Source organism: Oncorhynchus kisutch, linkage group LG8 (assembly GCF_002021735.2).
Source record: "Oncorhynchus kisutch isolate 150728-3 linkage group LG8, Okis_V2, whole genome shotgun sequence".
Classification (NCBI taxonomy): domain Eukaryota; kingdom Metazoa; phylum Chordata; class Actinopteri; order Salmoniformes; family Salmonidae; genus Oncorhynchus; species Oncorhynchus kisutch.
The window spans coordinates 62,180,528-62,198,841 of NC_034181.2; the positions used below are offsets into that span (position 1 = coordinate 62,180,528).

Below are 18,314 nucleotides of genomic sequence, written 5' to 3' on the forward strand. Positions count from 1 at the left end.
GGCTCTCAGGGTAGTGTTAAAGCAGGAGAAAGAGGTGAGGGCTCTGTGTAGTGTTGAAGCAGGAGAAGAGGTGAGGGCTCTGTGTAGTGTTGAAACAGGAGAAGAGGTGAGGGCTCTGTGTTGTGTTGAAGCAGGAGAAGAGGTGAGGGCTCTGTGTAGTGTTGAAGCAGGAGAAGAGGTGAGGGCTCTGTGTAGTGTTGAAGCAGGAGAAGAGGTGAGGGCTCTGTGTAGTGTTGGGGCAGGAGGAGAGGTGAGGGCTCTGTGTAGTGTTGGGGCAGGAGGAGAGGTGAGGGCTCTGTGTAGTGTTGAAGCAGTAGAAGAGGTGAGGGCTCTGTGTAGTGTTGAAGCAGGAGAAAGAGGTGAGGGCTCTGTGTAGTGTTGAAGCAGTAGAAAGAGGTGAGGGCTCTCAGGGTAGTGTTGAAGCAGGAGAAGAGGTGAGGGCTCTGTGTAGTGTTGGGGCAGGAGGAGAGGTGAGGGATCTGTGTATTGTTGAAGCAGTAGAAGAGGTGAGGGCTCTGTATTGTTGAAGCAGTAGAAGAGGTGAGGGCTCTGTGTAGTGTTGAAGCAGGAGAAGAGGTGAGGGCTCTCAGGGTAGTGTTGAAGCAGGAGAAGAGGTGAGGGCTCTGTGTAGTGTTGAAGCAGGAGAAGAGGTGAGGGCTCTGTGTAGTGTTGGGGCAGGAGGAGAGGTGAGGGCTCTGTGTAGTGTTGGGGCAGGAGGAGAGGTGAGGGCTCTGTGTAGTGTTGGGGCAGGAGGAGAGGTGAGGGCTCTGTGTAGTGTTGAAGCAGGAGAAAGAGGTGAGGGCTCTGTGTAGTGTTGAAGCAGTAGAAAGAGGTGAGGGCTCTCAGGGTAGTGTTGAAGCAGGAGAAGAGGTGAGGGCTCTGTGTAGTGTTGAAGCAGGAGAAGAGGTGAGGGCTCTGTGTAGTGTTGGGGCAGGAGGAGAGGTGACGGCTCTGTGTAGTGTTGGGGCAGTAGAAGAGGTGAGGGCTCTGTGTAGTGTTGAAGCAGTAGAAGAGGTGAGGGCTCTGTGTAGTGTTGAAGCAGTAGAAGAGGTGAGGGCTCTTTGTAGTGTTGGGGCAGGAGGAGAGGTGAGGGCTCTGTGTAGTGTTGAAGCAGGAGAAGAGGTGAGGGCTCTGTGTAGTGTTGAAGCAGGAGAAGAGGTGAGGGCTCTGTGTAGTGTTGAAGCAGGAGAAAGAGGTGAGGGCTCTGTGTAGTGTTGAAGCAGGAGAAAGAGGTGAGGGCTCTGTGTAGTGTTGAAGCAGTAGAAAGAGGTGAGGGCTCTCAGGGTAGTGTTGAAGCAGTAGAAAGAGGTGAGGGCTCTATGTAGTGTTGAAGCAGGAGAAGAGGTGAGGGCTCTGTGTAGTGTTGAAGCAGTAGAAGAGGTGAGGGCTCTGTGTAGTGTTGAAGCAGGAGAAGAGGTGAGGGCTCTGTGTATTGTTGAAGCAGGAGAAGAGGTGAGGGCTCTGTGTAGTGTTGAAGCAGGAGAAGAGGTGAGGGCTCTGTGTAGTGTTGAAGCAGTAGAAGAGGTGAGGTCTCTGTGTAGTGTTGGGGCAGGAGGAGAGGTGAGGGCTCTGTGTATTGTTGAAGCAGTAGAAGAGGTGAGGGCTCTGTGTATTGTTGAAGCAGTAGAAGAGGTGAGGGCTCTGTGTAGTGTTGAAGCAGTAGAAGAGGTGAGGGCTCTGTGTAGTGTTGGGGCAGGAGGAGAGGTGAGGGATCTGTGTATTGTTGAAGCAGTAGAAGAGGCGAGGGCTCTGTGTATTGTTGAAGCAGTAGAAGAGGTGAGGGCTCTGTGTAGTGTTGAAGCAGTAGAAAGAGGTGAGGGCTCTCAGGGTAGTGTTGAAGCAGTAGAAGAGGTGAGGGCTCTGTGTAGTGTTGAAGCAGGAGAAGAGGTGAGGGCTCTGTGTATTGTTGAAGCAGTAGAAGAGGTGAGGGCTCTGTGTAGTGTTGAAGCAGGAGAAGAGGTGAGGGCTCTGTGTAGTGTTGAAGCAGTAGAAAGAGGTGAGGGCTCTCAGGGTAGTGTTGAAGCAGGAGAAGAGGTGAGGGCTCTGTGTAGTGTTGAAGCAGGAGAAGAGGTGAGGGCTCTGTGTAGTGTTGGGGCAGGAGGAGAGGTGAGGGCTCTGTGTAGTGTTGGGGCAGGAGGAGAGGTGAGGGCTCTGTGTAGTGTTGGGGCAGGAGGAGAGGTGAGGGCTCTGTGTAGTGTTGAAGCAGTAGAAGAGGTGAGGGCTCTGTGTTGTGTTGAAGCAGGAGAAAGAGGTGAGGGCTCTGTGTAGTGTTGAAGCAGTAGAAAGAGGTGAGGGCTCTCAGGGTAGTGTTGAAGCAGGAGAAGAGGTGAGGGCTCTGTGTAGTGTTGAAGCAGGAGAAGAGGTGAGGGCTCTGTGTAGTGTTGAAGCAGGAGAAGAGGTGACGGCTCTGTGTAGTGTTGGGGCAGTAGAAGAGGTGAGGGCTCTGTGTAGTGTTGAAGCAGTAGAAGAGGTGAGGGCTCTGTGTAGTGTTGGGGCAGGAGGAGAGGTGAGGGCTCTGTGTAGTGTTGAAGCAGGAGAAGAGGTGAGGGCTCTGTGTAGTGTTGAAGCAGGAGAAGAGGTGAGGGCTCTGTGTAGTGTTGAAGCAGGAGAAAGAGGTGAGGGCTCTGTGTAGTGTTGAAGCAGGAGAAAGAGGTGAGGGCTCTGTGTAGTGTTGAAGCAGTAGAAAGAGGTGAGGGCTCTCAGGGTAGTGTTGAAGCAGTAGAAAGAGGTGAGGGCTCTATGTAGTGTTGAAGCAGGAGAAGAGGTGAGGGCTCTGTGTAGTGTTGAAGCAGTAGAAGAGGTGAGGGCTCTGTGTAGTGTTGAAGCAGGAGAAGAGGTGAGGGCTCTGTGTAGTGTTGAAGCAGGAGAAGAGGTGAGGGCTCTGTGTAGTGTTGAAGCAGGAGAAAGAGGTGAGGGCTCTGTGCAGTGTTGAAGCAGTAGAAAGCGCTAAAGTCTAACCTCCAGCTCTGCTGACCAGGGGTCAGTCTCAGTAAAAACGTCCCCATTGGGAACTCATTAAAGACCACATTCTTCACTCTTCTACTGGGTCAGTGCGATGAACCCACAAGGCTCTGCCTCTGTTGGGATAGCCTGATTCACGCTAAGAGTAACAGCTCTAACCTGTGTGTGAACCCACCCACCCTCTCCAAGCACCAATCGTAGTTGAGAATAGTCAGCTAGCTAGCAAGCCAATGCTTTGTCTAATGGCTCAAGTGCGTGGTTACATGACCAATCACTGCTGTCAGGTGACATTGGTGCCTGGAAGGGCAGTCAGCAAAACAACACACATCAAAGACTGTTTATATAGACCTTTTAACATGCCTGCCATGTGCGTCATGCTTATGCTGTTGAAATTGGACGTATAAGGCATTTCCAATACGGTATTGCAAGCAAAATGCCAAATTTACACTTACCACACTTATCGAAATTGTGCTGTTCCATGATTGCAGATCAATGTTCTCTCCAATAGGCCTTTAGCATTTGCAATTTGGCTCCTGGTGTGCTGCTTTTCCACTCTAAACAGTGCTGTGAGGATGACGTGGGCTTTGTTTACCTAGCCTCCCAGACAAAACAATGTCAAAGTGAAACTCAATCGGTGAGGTAATTTCATGACTTTCGTAGGTGATGCTGACGCAAGACAAACACTGTACAATATTTCATCAATACAGCTTTGGAAAAATAAATCTGACAGCCATGGCTGACCCTGTTTACAGAGTGGCAGGAAGGGACCCCTGGGGGAGTGTGGACAGACTGCACACATGGTGTGTGTTTGGGGGGTTGGAAGAGGGAGCCAGGATTTGTTGTTTTCAGTGTAAAGGAGCGGGAAGCGGATGCTGCAGGATCCAGCATTGGACCAGGGCCTCGACTTCTCTCTACTGTACCTTACAGTGCATAGACTTACTCATATGTGATGAATTAGAGCTACTGGCTTGTGGAGAGAGGCCCCTCTGTGTAACACACACACACACTGATAGCAGATGCTGTACAACTTTTGAATGGGGTGGAAGGTGGAGGAAATGAGGCCTGTGTTTTGGAATGGATGTTATTGTGTTTCCTCTTGGGGTTCTGTTTCTCTGTGTGTGTGTGTGTTCCTCTCCCCACTAGGAGATGAAAGCTCAGAACACACATATAATACATTGAAGTCTCCCTGCCAAAAACCCCTATAGAGGAACTGACTGAGGACTCAATAACATAATACACTTATTTAACCTCTGTGCCAAAACCACCCCAGAATCCTTGAAGACAACCTGATAACACAATTACGTCAAGAAACACAGCATCTGGATAGTGATGTTGTCTATAATAATATAGGCCTATGGTATTATATACGATAGTTATTACATTATGTAAAAAAGGGAGAGATGGAAAACTATTGAAGTTTAAGTCAGTCACTGATATGGTACACAGTGGAAACCATATAGGAAAACTTAATAGGTTCTTATTGACCCTGCCATGCGCATACAGGCACCAACATATACACTCAAAGTTATAGCAGAGGGGAAATAGTACTTGGTCAAATGATTATCTAAATATAATATGAAACTGTTTTCGCACCACTAACATCAAAGGCTGGTTTCAATCACGATGTGTGAATTTACGATGGGGGTGTGGAGTTTATTGTTCAAGATCGCTCAAACTAGGTCGGCTCAATGTGTGTATCATAGAATCTTTGCCTCTGATAGTAGTTGACCCCTTTGCCACTTTGTGCTGCGTAATGTGAGCTTGGAGTGTGTGAGGCTTTGGGGGACGGGGCCAGAGAAGAGGGGTGGAGGCAGAGCCGAGCAGAGCAGAGGTTTGCTGCGTCTCACTTTCCATATGCCAGGAAGAGAGAGGAGCAATGTTCCTCTGTCGGTGTGCGTCGCTGGCTCTGGGATATAAATAGCTGTCTTTGAGTAGGAGAGCTGCAGAGGGAGGGCCATGGCGCCAGGGCAGAGCTGAGTGCCAGGCAGCGTTCCCGGGTAGTGGAGAGAGGGCGGGAGGATGGCAGGAGGAGGGACCGGCTCCAGCCCAGCCCTCTGCACACACTCTGGTTTAAAACAATTTTAAAAATAAAATTTAAAAAAGCATTATGGAGGAGAAAAATATTGAGAAACTCTTTACATATCATTTGTTCATGGGCGCTCGGGAAGCAACCTCTCCACATGCAGACGGGGAAGTGGATACTAAAGAGAATAGGGATAATCTAGTAGCATGGCTGCATGGAGATTCAGCAGGAGGGAACACTAGCACACCACTCCCTGCACAACACTAGCACACCACTCCCTGCATAACACTAGCAAACCACTCCCTGCATAACACTAGCACACCACTCCCTGCATAACACTAGCACACCACTCCCTGCATAACACTAGCACACCACTCCCTGCATAACATTAGCACACCACTCCCTGCATAACACTAGCACACCACTCCCTGCATAACACTAGCACACCACTCCCTGCATAACACTAGCACACCACTCCCTGCATAACATTAGCACACCACTCCCTGCATAACACTAGCACACCACTCCCTGCATAACACTAGCACACCACTCCCTGCATAACACTAGCACACCACTCCCTGCATAACACTAGCACACCACTCCCTGCTAGCACACCACTCCCTGCTAGCACACCACTCCCTGCTAGCACACCACTCCCTGCATAACACTAGCACACCACTCCCTGCTAGCACACCACTCCCTGCTAGCACACCACTCCCTGCATAACACTAGCACACCACTCCCTGCATAACACTAGCACACCACTCCCTGCATAACACTAGCACACCACTCCCTGCATAGCACTAGCACACCACTCCCTGCATAACACTAGCACACCACTCCCTGCTAGCACACCACTCCCTGCATAACACTAGCACACCACTCCCTGCATAACACTAGCACACCACTCCCTGCATAACATTAGCACACCACTCTCTGCATAACACTAGCACACCACTCCCTGCATAACACTAGCACACCACTCCCTGCATAACATTAGCACACCACTCTCTGCATAACACTAGCACACCACTCCCTGCATAACACTAGCACACCACTCCCTGCATAACATTAGCACACCACTCCCTGCTAGCACACCATTCCCTGCATAACATTAGCACACCACCCCCTGCATAACACTAGCACACCACTCCCTGCATCACATTAACACACCACTCCCTGCATCAAATTAGCACACCACTCCCTGCTAGCACACCACTCCCTGCATAACACTAGCACACACTCCCTGCATCACATTAGCACACCCCTCCCTGCTAGCACACCATTCCCTGCATCATACTAGCACACCACTCCCTGCTAGCACACCATTCCCTGCTAGCACACCATTCCCTGTATCACATTAGCACACCACTCCCTGCTTGCACACCACTCCATGTAGCACACTAGCACACCCCTCCCTGCTAGCACACCATTCCCTGCATCATACTAGCACACCACTCCCTGCATAACACTAGCACACCATTCCCTGCATAACATTAGCACACCACTCCCTGCATAACACTAGCACACCACTCCCTGCATAACACTAGCACACCACTCCCTGCATAACACTAGCACACCACTCCCTGCATAACACTAGCACACCACTCCCTGCATAACACTAGCACACCACTCCACTCCCTGCATAACACTAGCACACCACTCCCTGCATAACACTAGCACACCACTCCCTGCATAACACTAGCACACCACTCCCTGCATAACATTAGCACACCACTCCCTGCATAACACTAGCACACCACTCCCTGCATAGCACTAGCACACCACTCCCTGCATAACACTAGCACACCACTCCCTGCTAGCACACCACTCCCTGCATAACACTAGCACACCACTCCCTGCATAACATTAGCACACCACCCCCTGCATAACACTAGCACACCACTCCCTGCATCACATTAACACACCACTCCCTGCATCAAATTAGCACACCACTCCCTGCATAACACTAGCACACACTCCCTGCATCACATTAGCACACCCCTCCCTGCTAGCACACCATTCCCTGCATCATACTAGCACACCACTCCCTGCTAGCACACCATTCCCTGTATCACATTAGCACACCACTCCCTGCTTGCACACCACTCCATGTAGCACACTAGCACACCCCTCCCTGCTAGCACACCATTCCCTGCATCATACTAGCACACCACTCCCTGCTAGCACACCATTCCCTGCATCACACTAGCACACCACTCCCTGCAAGCACACTAGCACAACACTCTCTGCTAGCACACCACTCCCTGCTATCACACCATTCCCTGCTAGCACACCATTCCCTGCATCACATTAGCACACCACTCCCTGCAAGCACACCTTTCCCTGCTAGCACACCATTCCCTGTATCACATTAGCACACCACTCCCTGCTTGCACACCACTCCATGCAGCATACTAGCACACCCCTCCCTGCTAGCACACCATTCCCTGCATCATACTAGCACACCATTCCCTGATAGCACACCATTCCCTGCATCACATTAGCACACCACTCTCTGCATAACACTAGCACACCACTCCCTGCATTACACTAGCACACCACTCCCTGCTAGCACACCACTCCCTGCATTACACTAGCACACCACTCCCTGCTAGCACACCATTCCCTGCATCACACCGACACTGTGTAGTATGTATGTTGGGTAGGGCAGTAGGGCTGTTGTCCAGACGTGCCATATCCCTGAAGACATTCCTCAGCTGTTACCGGGAGTCATGAAGCAGAGATGTTTGTCTCCTGTCCCACAGTAAAAACAGTTTCGCTGGCATTGCACAATATAGGAAAACCTATAATTCTCCCCATGTTTATTGTAATCGAGATGGATTAATGTTATTGACATCAAGACATTGATTTCAATTAGGAATGTATTGTGTGTGAAAAGGGATTAGCTACTTAAAAACTTGCTTAGATTCGCATCCTGTCTTTCACCCACATTGGCCACTATCTCTCTCACCCTATGGATATGACAATGAAACACCCTAAACTTCCTGGGAAGAGAGTGGGTCTGGAGCAGGGGCATTATTCTGCACACTTCCTCACCTTTGAAACCAGAGTGCAGGTGTAATTGTTGAAAATGGGGAGCCTGATGTACTGCTAATGGGAGCATTGTGTGGCAGTGTGGAAATGTGTTTTCTGTGGAGACGAGTGACCAGGTGCTAATGTGTCTCTTTCCATCTCCCCCTCTATCTCTCTCGCTCTCTCCTTTGGCAGACGGTCGATGACGATGCGATGGAAGCGTGAATGAGGTTTGGCGTGGCGATAGCTGAACGATGCCCAAGGGTGGGGGTTCAAAAACCCCCCAGCTGGAAGACTTCCCACTCAACACTGACATGGTGGAGAAGCAGAGTGGGAAGAAGGTAAGAAACACACACACACTGACACACCACAAATCTACACACACACACACACATACACAAGCCCTTTACTGCTCTCGCTGCTGAGTCCTGCATCTAGGGGTTATGTCCTCATTACACAGTAAAAAGTCATTATGGACTTAATAAACAGCTCCATGGGAGTTGGCATTCAACTGGCTAAGAGCCCATTGTCGCTTTTTTTAGGATTATTTCTTATGACTGAGGTCCCAATGTTGGGCGTGGGCTATGGTAACATTTCTACAGTGAAAGAAAACACTTATTGAGAACACTTCAAATTCGTGAAGCACCGATATTACATTTTTGGCCAATATCCAATATTTTCCTTGGCAAAAAAACAGATATTTACAATTTTAGCGGCCTTTTTAAGCATTCTAGTACAGTTAAATAGTTAGCGCACACACATGGACGCAGCGGTCTAAGGCACTGCATCTCAGTGCATGAGGCGTCACTACAGTCCCTGGTTAAAATCCAGGCTGTATCACATCCGGCCATGATTGGGAGTCCTATAAGGAGGCGCACAATTGGCCCAGCGTCATCCGGGTTTAGCCGTCATTGTAAATAAGAATTTGTTCTTAACTGACTTGCCTAGTTAAATAAAAGTCACACACTGACCAAAAAGTTATTTTATTGGCATTTACGTTTGTCCCCATTACCAGTAAAACATAATTAAAACCTATTTCTTTCTTTTAGTTGCTGTGCTGTTTCGTTGTTCAGTCGTTTCATTCCCAATCAGGATTTCTCATACTATGGAATGCCGTTTGGGTGTCAAAAAACACTACTTGACATGTCAAATAAGCTTGTTGACCTGAATATACATTTTTCACGTAGTTATTGCACATTGATTACACGATCACTCGTATTTCATATGTCACAAAGATTAATTGATATGTATGCTATGATGCTGGTAAAGTTGTCTCGCACACCTACAGTGCTGGTCATTAAAAAAAAGCTAGCTAGCTCATGGATGCAAACAATGTTCTTCCCCTAAAACATAGCAAAACGACAATCTGTTTCAGTAGCTATAGTTAGCTAGCTGTCATCATTTAAAATAACCATAATTAATAAAGACTTTTCTTATTTGATTAATGGTGGTCGGACCCATCTATGTGAAGCTAGCTACAATAATACCCCATTTCATTGATCCCCAATCAATGGTAAAGGTAAAGGGTAAGGTACAGGTAAAGCTGTACAGTGCAATATGAATGTGAATACACACAATAGGCTGACTGGGGAGGTGATGTCACAGTCCCGTGATAAGAGCTACAATGCTAATATTTGCGTAAACTCTAAACAATTGTGTTCTGTGGGTGTTTCCGAGTAGACTGATACTCCATTTCATGGCTTCACATTCCAACCTTGTTTAACATTATCTAGTCTAAATATGGCATGATTCCACCAATTGTAACCTTCTGCATCACTTTCAAAGAGTTACTTTTATTTTGAAGACAAACTGCAAATTCCACTATTGTGCCTAATCCTTATTGTGGCTAGCTTCACAACACGTAACCTGGTCTGGTCGAACCTCACTAGCAGGAAGAAGCTAGCTGGTTGCTTATAACGTTAGCTTTGGACAACAAAGCTAAGTAGCTGACTAGCTATTTATTTTCATGAACTGAAGTTCAATTTCAGTAGGTTAACAACAAGTGGCTACCTAGCTAATACTTACTCATAAGGATTCCTAAATCATTGCTAAGAATAATGAAAATGATTGCAGTTTCTACTGGTCATTGTTTTCAGGCTAGTTGTATTGGTGCTAGCTAGGGACCAAGCTAAAGCTAGCTACCCCAGAAGTTGCGGTCGAACCAAAAAATGCTTCATTACCAACGTGGTATTGTAAACGCATCATTCGTGGCCGGTGTTTGCTTGTTTGCATACTTTTTTGTACAGCTTTGACAGTGCTACTGATAGTAGTGGTGGCGCTTGGCTTGCACATGCAAATTCAGAACACACAACATTGTATAATAGAACTGTGTTATTTGACGTGTCAAAATAAAAGCGTATTTAACGTGTCAAATAGTGTCATCTTTTTTGACACGCAAAGACCCAAACGACGTTCCATATTATGTCGTGAAGCTAATAACAGCGACGCTATTGCTGTGGAACTCCGGTAGGGAAACGTGACCAGTCTGCGAAAGCCAACATCACCCACGACAGAGAACGGTTGATTGTCAAGGGCAATGAATAACGTTATCTTGCCGTTAATGGATTTCGCCTGAGTTGAGTTGTCTCGCTGAAATGTTCTTACTCTTTCAAATGACTGCTGGACTTGTTGACTGCTCGATCCACACAGCAGACATTGTGGGCTAGGTTAGGAATGCTGTGTTGCACTTGTAGCGCTACATTTTACGTGGCGTCATTACGTCATGTACCTACGTCATGTACCTACGTCATATAGGTATGAACGGTAGCTTTGACATCGTTTTTTAAAATCGGCATAAACTAAACCGATACCGACGTTGGCATTTTTAGCTAATACTGGCCGAATCAAATACAATTTTATTGGTCACATACACATGGTTAGCAGATGTTAATGCGAGTGTAGTGAAATGCTTGTGCTTCTAGTTCCAACAGTGCAGTAATATCTAACAAGTAATCTAAAAATTCCCCAACAACTACCTAATACACTCAAATCTAAGGGGTGAATGAGAATATGTACATATAATTATATGGATGAGCGATGGCTATGCCGCATAAGCAAGGTGCAGTAGATGGTATAAAATACAGTATTTACATGTAATGTAAGATATGTAAACTTTTATTAAAGTGGCATTATTTAAAGTGCCATTGTTTAAAGTGACTAGTGATCCATTTATTAAAGTGTCCAGTGATTGGGTCTCAGTGTAGACAGCAGCGTCACTGAGTTAGTGATGGCTATTTAACAGTCTGGTGGCCTTGAGATAGAAGCTGTTTTTCAATCTCTCGGTCCCAGCTTTGATGCACCTGTACTGACCTCGCTTTCTGGATGATAGCGGTGTGAACAAGCAGTGGCTCGGGTGGTTGTTGTCCTTGATGATCTTTTTGGTCTTCCTGTGACATCAGGTGCTGTAGGTGTCATGGAGGGCAGGTAGTTTGCCCCCGGTGATGCGTTGTGCAGACCACACCACCCTCTGGAGACCCTTACGGTTGTGGGCGGAGCAGTTGCTGTACCAGGCTGTGATACAGCCCGACAGGATGCTCTCAATTGCGCATCTGTAAAAGTTTGTGAGATTTAGGTGACAAGCCAAATTTCTTCAGTCTCCTGAGGTTGAAGAGGCACTGTTGCGCCTTCTTCACCAAACTGTCTGTGGAACTTAAAACTTTCCACCTTCTCCACTGCTGTCCCGTCAATGTGGATAGGGGGGTGCTCCCTCTGCTGTTTCCTGAAGTCCACGATCATCTTTGTTTTGTTGACGTTGAGAGGTTATTTTTCTGACACCTCACTCAGAGTGCCCTCACCTCCTCCCTGTAGGCTGTCTCGTCGTTGTTGGTGATCAAGCTGTTGTGTTGTCTGCAAACTTGATGATTCCGATATGTTCACTGATATATCGTGCATCCCCACTTAAAATATAAGTTGGCAAAATGCACTATGTCCAACAGTTGATATTTAGTTTTTTTACCGATGTGAATTATTGTAACACTTGCAACTTATACACGTGTCCCGCTCTCTGAAACGTTCCTTGCTACTGTATTGAATGCACTATGAATACCATCACACAACCCTACCCTTTAAATACCGACATGCTTTCTGTGTTTCTAGATGTAGCCTACAGTCAGGGAAATGGCTGTATGTAGTGTTGCATCAGCTTAATGACTCATGATATAGCAAAGGTTATGTGCTTTAGCCAGCCAGCTATATATGACTCATCTGAGTAGGTAGTCCAGGTTTTATCTATGAAGTAATCTTCTTTATTTTTGACCAATGAATTGGAGGCTGCTGGCACTGTGTGGCAAATGTAGATCCTCATGCATCAAACACAGCATTACGTTCCTGGGCAGGCAGGCCACGGCATTCTGCTGCAGTCAGCCTGACACTGAGACACTGAGACAAAACATGAGAGATTAGTTCCTAGTTCCTTTTCTCCCTAGGTTCTATGTTAGACCACTGAACATCATTTCCCAGAAGTGGATTCTAATGACCGGAGCTGTTAATTAGATGATAGCAGAGTTGTAATGGTAACGTAATAACAGGTGTCATTTCCTGTGTTATTGTTTCTCAACATGGTTGTGATACTAGGGATTAGGGAGACATTTCAGTGGGGTTTTCCCCTAGGTAGTGGGGAGAGCTGTCCCTTTAAATGGCAGCTAAAGCCAGCTTGTGTTTTTGTGGACGTGTTGCCAGCATGGACAGCCACAGTGGGCTTAGACGCAGAATGATGATGTCATGGTAATCAATGGGTCAGCAGCAGCAGTAACACGCGCGTCTGCTATGTACATCCTTCCGCACCGAATTGCATCAGACTCTGGGAGGGAGAGGAGGAGCGAGAGCATTGCTAGGAGACCAGTAAACACGGTCTCTCATGAAGGCAGCCTTGAAGCAGTGGCTCACAGCTGTCTTTTTAATTCAGCTCTCTTTTCTCTGCGTGTTGCAGCAAGACTAGCTCTGCCTAGCGCTAACGCCTCTGTCTGTCTTGACATGTTGTTTTGTGTGTGTGTGTGTGTTTCTGTGTCAGCTGTCTGTATACTGTGTACTGTCTTTCTGTTTGGAAATTCCTCCTACATGTAGACCGACAAATAATGTGTCTCGTTCCCTCCCTCCCTCTCGCTGGTGTACAGAGTTACTGTTAAGCCTAGCTCTAAGCAGCAGGAAGAGCTTGCTGTGTGTCTACACTGTACTGTAAGGGTGACATCATAGTCTCATGACTGTAGGAGTGCTGGGGGCTGGGACTTGCCAGGGCGGGCTGCAGAGCGAGCCACTGTACAGCAGTGGGAACTAGCCTGAGAAAGAGAGAGCGTTCTGCTGCTACATTCCACCTCTTATCTGATCGGATTCTGCGTCTCCGCTCTGTGGTAAACAGCCACCTACACAGAGCTCTTTAATTAGCCTTCCTTACCACAGACGGCACCCGGCCGACAACCCAGCTGCTCTGGCCCTCTAAATCTAGCGTTTAGAAAAAGAGGCATTACATAAGGTTTTATTTGTTTGTTTTATAATCGTTTGCGATGTTTTTAATTATAGCAATCATTCAAATCTGGGTTCACAGAGTTCTAATACAAACTAAAACCATCAGGTTGCAGTTAATAGCCTGGTATTTGAATATATAAGCAGTATATTGTATAGAAGATATATATTTTCCTGTCTTTGGAACACCACACTAAAATCCTTGCTCCTTTTTCTTATGAAGTGTTAGATCTCCCTGCTCCTTAGAGCTAAATGTGAGGAGGGTGTTTCGTGTGAGAGCCGAGCAGACAGGCCCCGATCAGAGCTGCTGCATGGCCCTTTAACAGCAGTCTTTTGGGCCAGGCAGGCCGAGGGAGAGGCAGCGCTGTACTGTGCTGTATAGCCAGAACGTCAGCCGGAGGGAGCCGTTGGTGCCGGAGCAGGCCGCTTGCTGGCGTGGGGACGGGAGCTTCTGATGGGTTCCAGTTGCCATGGACCACAGACCCCGGGGGTGTTACCGCTCCTTCCATCTCTCTCTTTCCATGTGGGACTGTCTGCCTCTGCTCTCTGCTGCCGGAACACAGAGAGGAAATTCCATGGAAAAGTCACGCTCTGCAAATCCCCTAATCGCTGGAAGTCTCTAGACGCTGCAGTGTAAAGCTTTGGGAAACACAGCTGCCGCCTGCCTGTCTCTTTGTGTCCCTCAGTCAATGTGTCCTGGCCTGGATGGCCTGTGTCCCTCTGTCTTCTCCCAAATGCTAAGGGAAGTCTCCAACGTTAGGCCAAAGCTTGGCACTCGTCTAGAGGAAGTTCTATAAATATCTTTCCACATCAGCCCTTTCATTTTAATCTACAGTTTTAGTAGCTAGTAGTGTACCTCATAAATGATCATCTGTGTGTCTTTACTGTTATAGCTGTGCAATATGGTGTTCATGTTTTCTTTTTTTATTTGCCAGGATAAAGTATTGTCAAACAAGACTCCTAAATTGGACCGCAGCGATGGCGTCAAAGAGATGAAAGAGAAGGCATCCAAGAGGAAGCTTCCCTTCACTGTTGGAGCCAATGGAGACCAGAAAGATTCTGACTCAGGTAAGACTGGAGGGGGAGGGGATGTTACATCACTTCCTCAGCCTGGCAGTGCATGCTGGAAGAATTAAATTAAATTACATAAAGTTTTTTTGTAGAGTTTTTTTTAACCTTCATTTAACTAGGCAAGTCAGTTAACTTCTCTGGGATATTTGGGACAACACCTCGCCAACAGCCAGTGAAATTGCAGGGCGCCAAATTCAAAACAACAGAAATACCATAATTAAAATTCCTCAAACATAAAAGTATTTTATGCCATTTTAAAGATAAACTTCTTGTAAATCCAGCCACAGTGTCTGATTTCAAAGAGGCTTTACGGCGAAAGCACACCAAACGATTATGTTAGGTCAGCACCTAGTCACAGAAAACCATACAGCCATTTTCCAGCCAAGGAGAGGGCTCACAAACATCGATTAAATTAATCACTAACCTTTGATCTTCATCAGATGGCACTCACAGGACTTCATGTTACACAATATATGTGTGTTTTGTTCGATAAAGTTAATCTTTATGTCCAAAAACCTAATTTTAAATTGGTGTGTTATGATCAGAAATGCATTTTCTCAAACAAACATCCGGGGAAAGTGCAGAGAGCCACATCAAATTACAGAAATACTCATCATAAACATTGATAAAAGATACAGGTGTTATACATGGAAATATAGATAAACTTCTCCTCAATGCAACCGCTGTGATTTCAAAATGGCTTTACGGCGAAAGCACACCTTGTGATTATGTTAGGTCAGCGTTAGTCACAGAAAAACATCCAGCCATTTTCCAAAGAAGGAGATGTGTCAGAAAAGTCAGAAATATCATAATAAATATTCACTTACCTTTGATGATCTTGACCGGAACAAACTCCCAGGAATACCAGTTCCACAATAAATGTTTGTTTTGTTCGATAAAGTCTCCTTTTTGTTTGCGCATTTAGCCCAGTAATCCAAATGCATATAATCATTTGTTCAGACGAAATGTCAAAAAAGTTCTATTACAGTTTGTTGAAACATGTCAAATGATGCATAGAATCAATCTTTAGGATGTTTTTAGCATAAATCTTCAATAATGTTCCAACCGGATAATTCCTTTGTCTTTAGAAAAATGGAACGCGGCTACCTCTCACGGGCACACGCGTGATCAGCTCATGCCACTCAAACAGCTCTCTTTCTCTCCCCCTTCATAGTAGAAGCCTCAAACAAGGTCCTAAAGACTGTTGACATCTAGTGGAAGCCTTAGGAAGTGCAATAAGTCCCCATAGACACTGTATATTCGATAGGCAATGACTTGAAAAACTACAAACCTCAGATTTCCCACTTCCTGGTTGGATTTTTTCTCAGGTTTTTGCCTAGAATAGAAGTTCTGTTATACTCACAGACATCATTCAAACAGTTTTTAGAAACTTCAGAGTGTTTTCTTTCCAGCTTTTGGGCCTGAGTAGCAGATGGGCACCTTTTTATCCAAGCTACTCAATACTGCCCCCCAGTCCCAAAGAAGTTTAGAACAAATTGTTATTTACAATGACGGCCTAGGAACAGTGGGTTAACTGCCTTGTTCAGGGGCAGAACGACAGATTTTTACCTTGTCAGCTCAGGGATTTGATCTAGCAACCTTTCTGTTACTGGCCCAATGCTCTAACCCACTACCTGCCTCCCCTATATGTGCATACACATATTTAGCAGATGTTACTGCTAGTGTAGCGTAATGCTTGTGTTCCCTAGCTCCAACAGTTAGGTAATATCTAACAATACACAAAAATACACAGAAATCTAAAAAGTTAAAGAATGAAATTAAAGAATATAGAAATATTAGGAGGAGCGATGTCGGAGTCCGGAGTATAAATATGTGTGTGTGGGTGGATGGGATAGGCCTTGACTAGAATACAGGATATACATATGAAGTGGGTAAAACCGTATGTAAACATTACTTAAAGTGACCAGTGTTCCATGACTATGTACATAGGGCAGAAGCCTCTTAGGGGCATGGTAGCCTAACCGGGTGGTAGCCGTCTAGTGACAGTGACTAAAGTTCAGGGCAGGGTACTGGGCGGTGGCCAGCTAGTGGTGACTATTTAACAGCCTGATGACCTTGATAAAGAAGCGGTTTTCAGTCTCTCGGTCCCAGCTTTGATGCACCTGTAATGGCCTCGCCTTCTGGATGATAGCGGGGTGAACAGGCCGTGGGCCCGGGTGGCTGAGGTCCTTGGCATTCCTGTGACACTGGGTGCTGTAGATATGTGCCCCAGGTGATGCGTTGGGCTGACCACACCACCCTCTGGAGAGCCCTGCGGTTGAGGACTGTGCAGTTGCAGTACCAGGCGGTGATACAACCCGACAGGATGCTCTCAATGGTGCATTTGTAAAAGTTTGAGGGTCTTCTGTGCCAAGCTAAATTTCTTCAGCCTCCTGAGTTTGAAGAGGCGTGATGGTTAAGCTCCTGCAGGCTGTTATTTTATAACCTCAAAGAAAACCTCAAAGAAGGCTGTGTGTTTTGGTTAGCCTTGGTTTAACTTGGTTCAACTGTCCATCATTGGGAAAAAGAGAAAAAGGCCACACGGAACATGGGCCAATTAAGTGAGGATTTGTCAATCACGAGGGCCTGAAAAGGTTTGGGGTGAGACACTCTCTTGTGTTATTCTTTAATAAGAGAGAAAGGGGGAACTACTGTTCCAGCTTGTTTGGCTTGAGCTTTGAGGATCTTGAAATGATTTGTTGATGATGGTCTGTGATAACACAGTAATGGAACCCACATCTGTGTGCTGGGTTATTGCGTTGGTTTGAAATGCTGCTGTGAACTTGCGCTGTTATTTCTTTGGGTAACATGAAGTCCAAACCATTGTGTACATTTCTCTTTTTGTTTTAGTGACCTTTTTATAGGAAAAGTATTATTTATTTATTTTATTAAAAAGTAATTTCTCTATTTTGAAGATATATTGAATATAGAACCTGTGTTCTCAGTGCAGCTTGAGTGACCAAATCAGGAGCGTAGTCAATTCCCCTGGTTAGTCACTACTATAGTGGCTTGGCTGTGTGTTTGCAGGTGGTAGTGACTCTGTAACCTGTTAGCAGGCTGTTGGCAGAGAAAGGTTGCCTCCCACCTCAGTGTCTCCCCTCCCCCTGTCTAGAACAGTGCCCTGATTGTTTATTGTTATGCTACTGTTAGGGTGGAGTCTCTGTCTCTACAGGCTGGATGTCTGTCAGTCTCTCACATCAACTAGGCCATAATTCACTCGTTGGCTTTGCCTGTAATTGATACACTTTCGGGGTGCGTTTGTCTTCGTGTTCCCTGCCTGTTATCCTTCTCAGTGTCTTTTCCATCCACGTGTCTTAAACCTGGCTGTACAATGGAAACATTCATTAAATGGTTCATCCTTCAATGTGTTAGTTTTGTCTCCATGTAGTGTGTTTGTGTGGTTTCACACACACACTTCCCCTCTTCTGTTGTCTTAGCCTTGATAGCTAGTTCCTTTCATGCTGTGTTATTGTCTATACTAGAGGTCGACCGAATTATCGGCATGGCCGATTAGTTAGGGCTGATTTCAAGGTTTCCTAGCAAGCGGTAATCTGCATTTTTGGACACCGATTACATTGCATTCCACGAGGAAACTGCGTGGCAGGCTTGACCACCTGTTATGCGAGTGCAGCGTCAAAAAGACCTTGTGGCACTAATTATCTTCTCAAAAACAATCAATCTTCATATAATCACCAGTTAACTACACATGGTTGATGATATTACTAGGTTAACTAGCTTGCCCTGCGTTGCATATAATCAATGTGGT

The 18,314-nt window shown here is 46.3% G+C and overlaps 1 protein-coding gene across 1 annotated transcript in view; it reads left to right on the top strand.

Moving 5' to 3' along the window:
• Positions 1-18,314, top strand: part of LOC109895279 (ankyrin repeat domain-containing protein 11-like) — a 139,551-nt gene that overhangs the window by 96,137 nt on the left and 25,100 nt on the right. The window contains 2 exon segments of the mRNA XM_031830784.1: positions 8,216-8,361; positions 14,413-14,545. Coding sequence (XP_031686644.1) covers positions 8,275-8,361; positions 14,413-14,545 — 220 coding nt within the window. The 5' untranslated portion in view covers positions 8,216-8,274.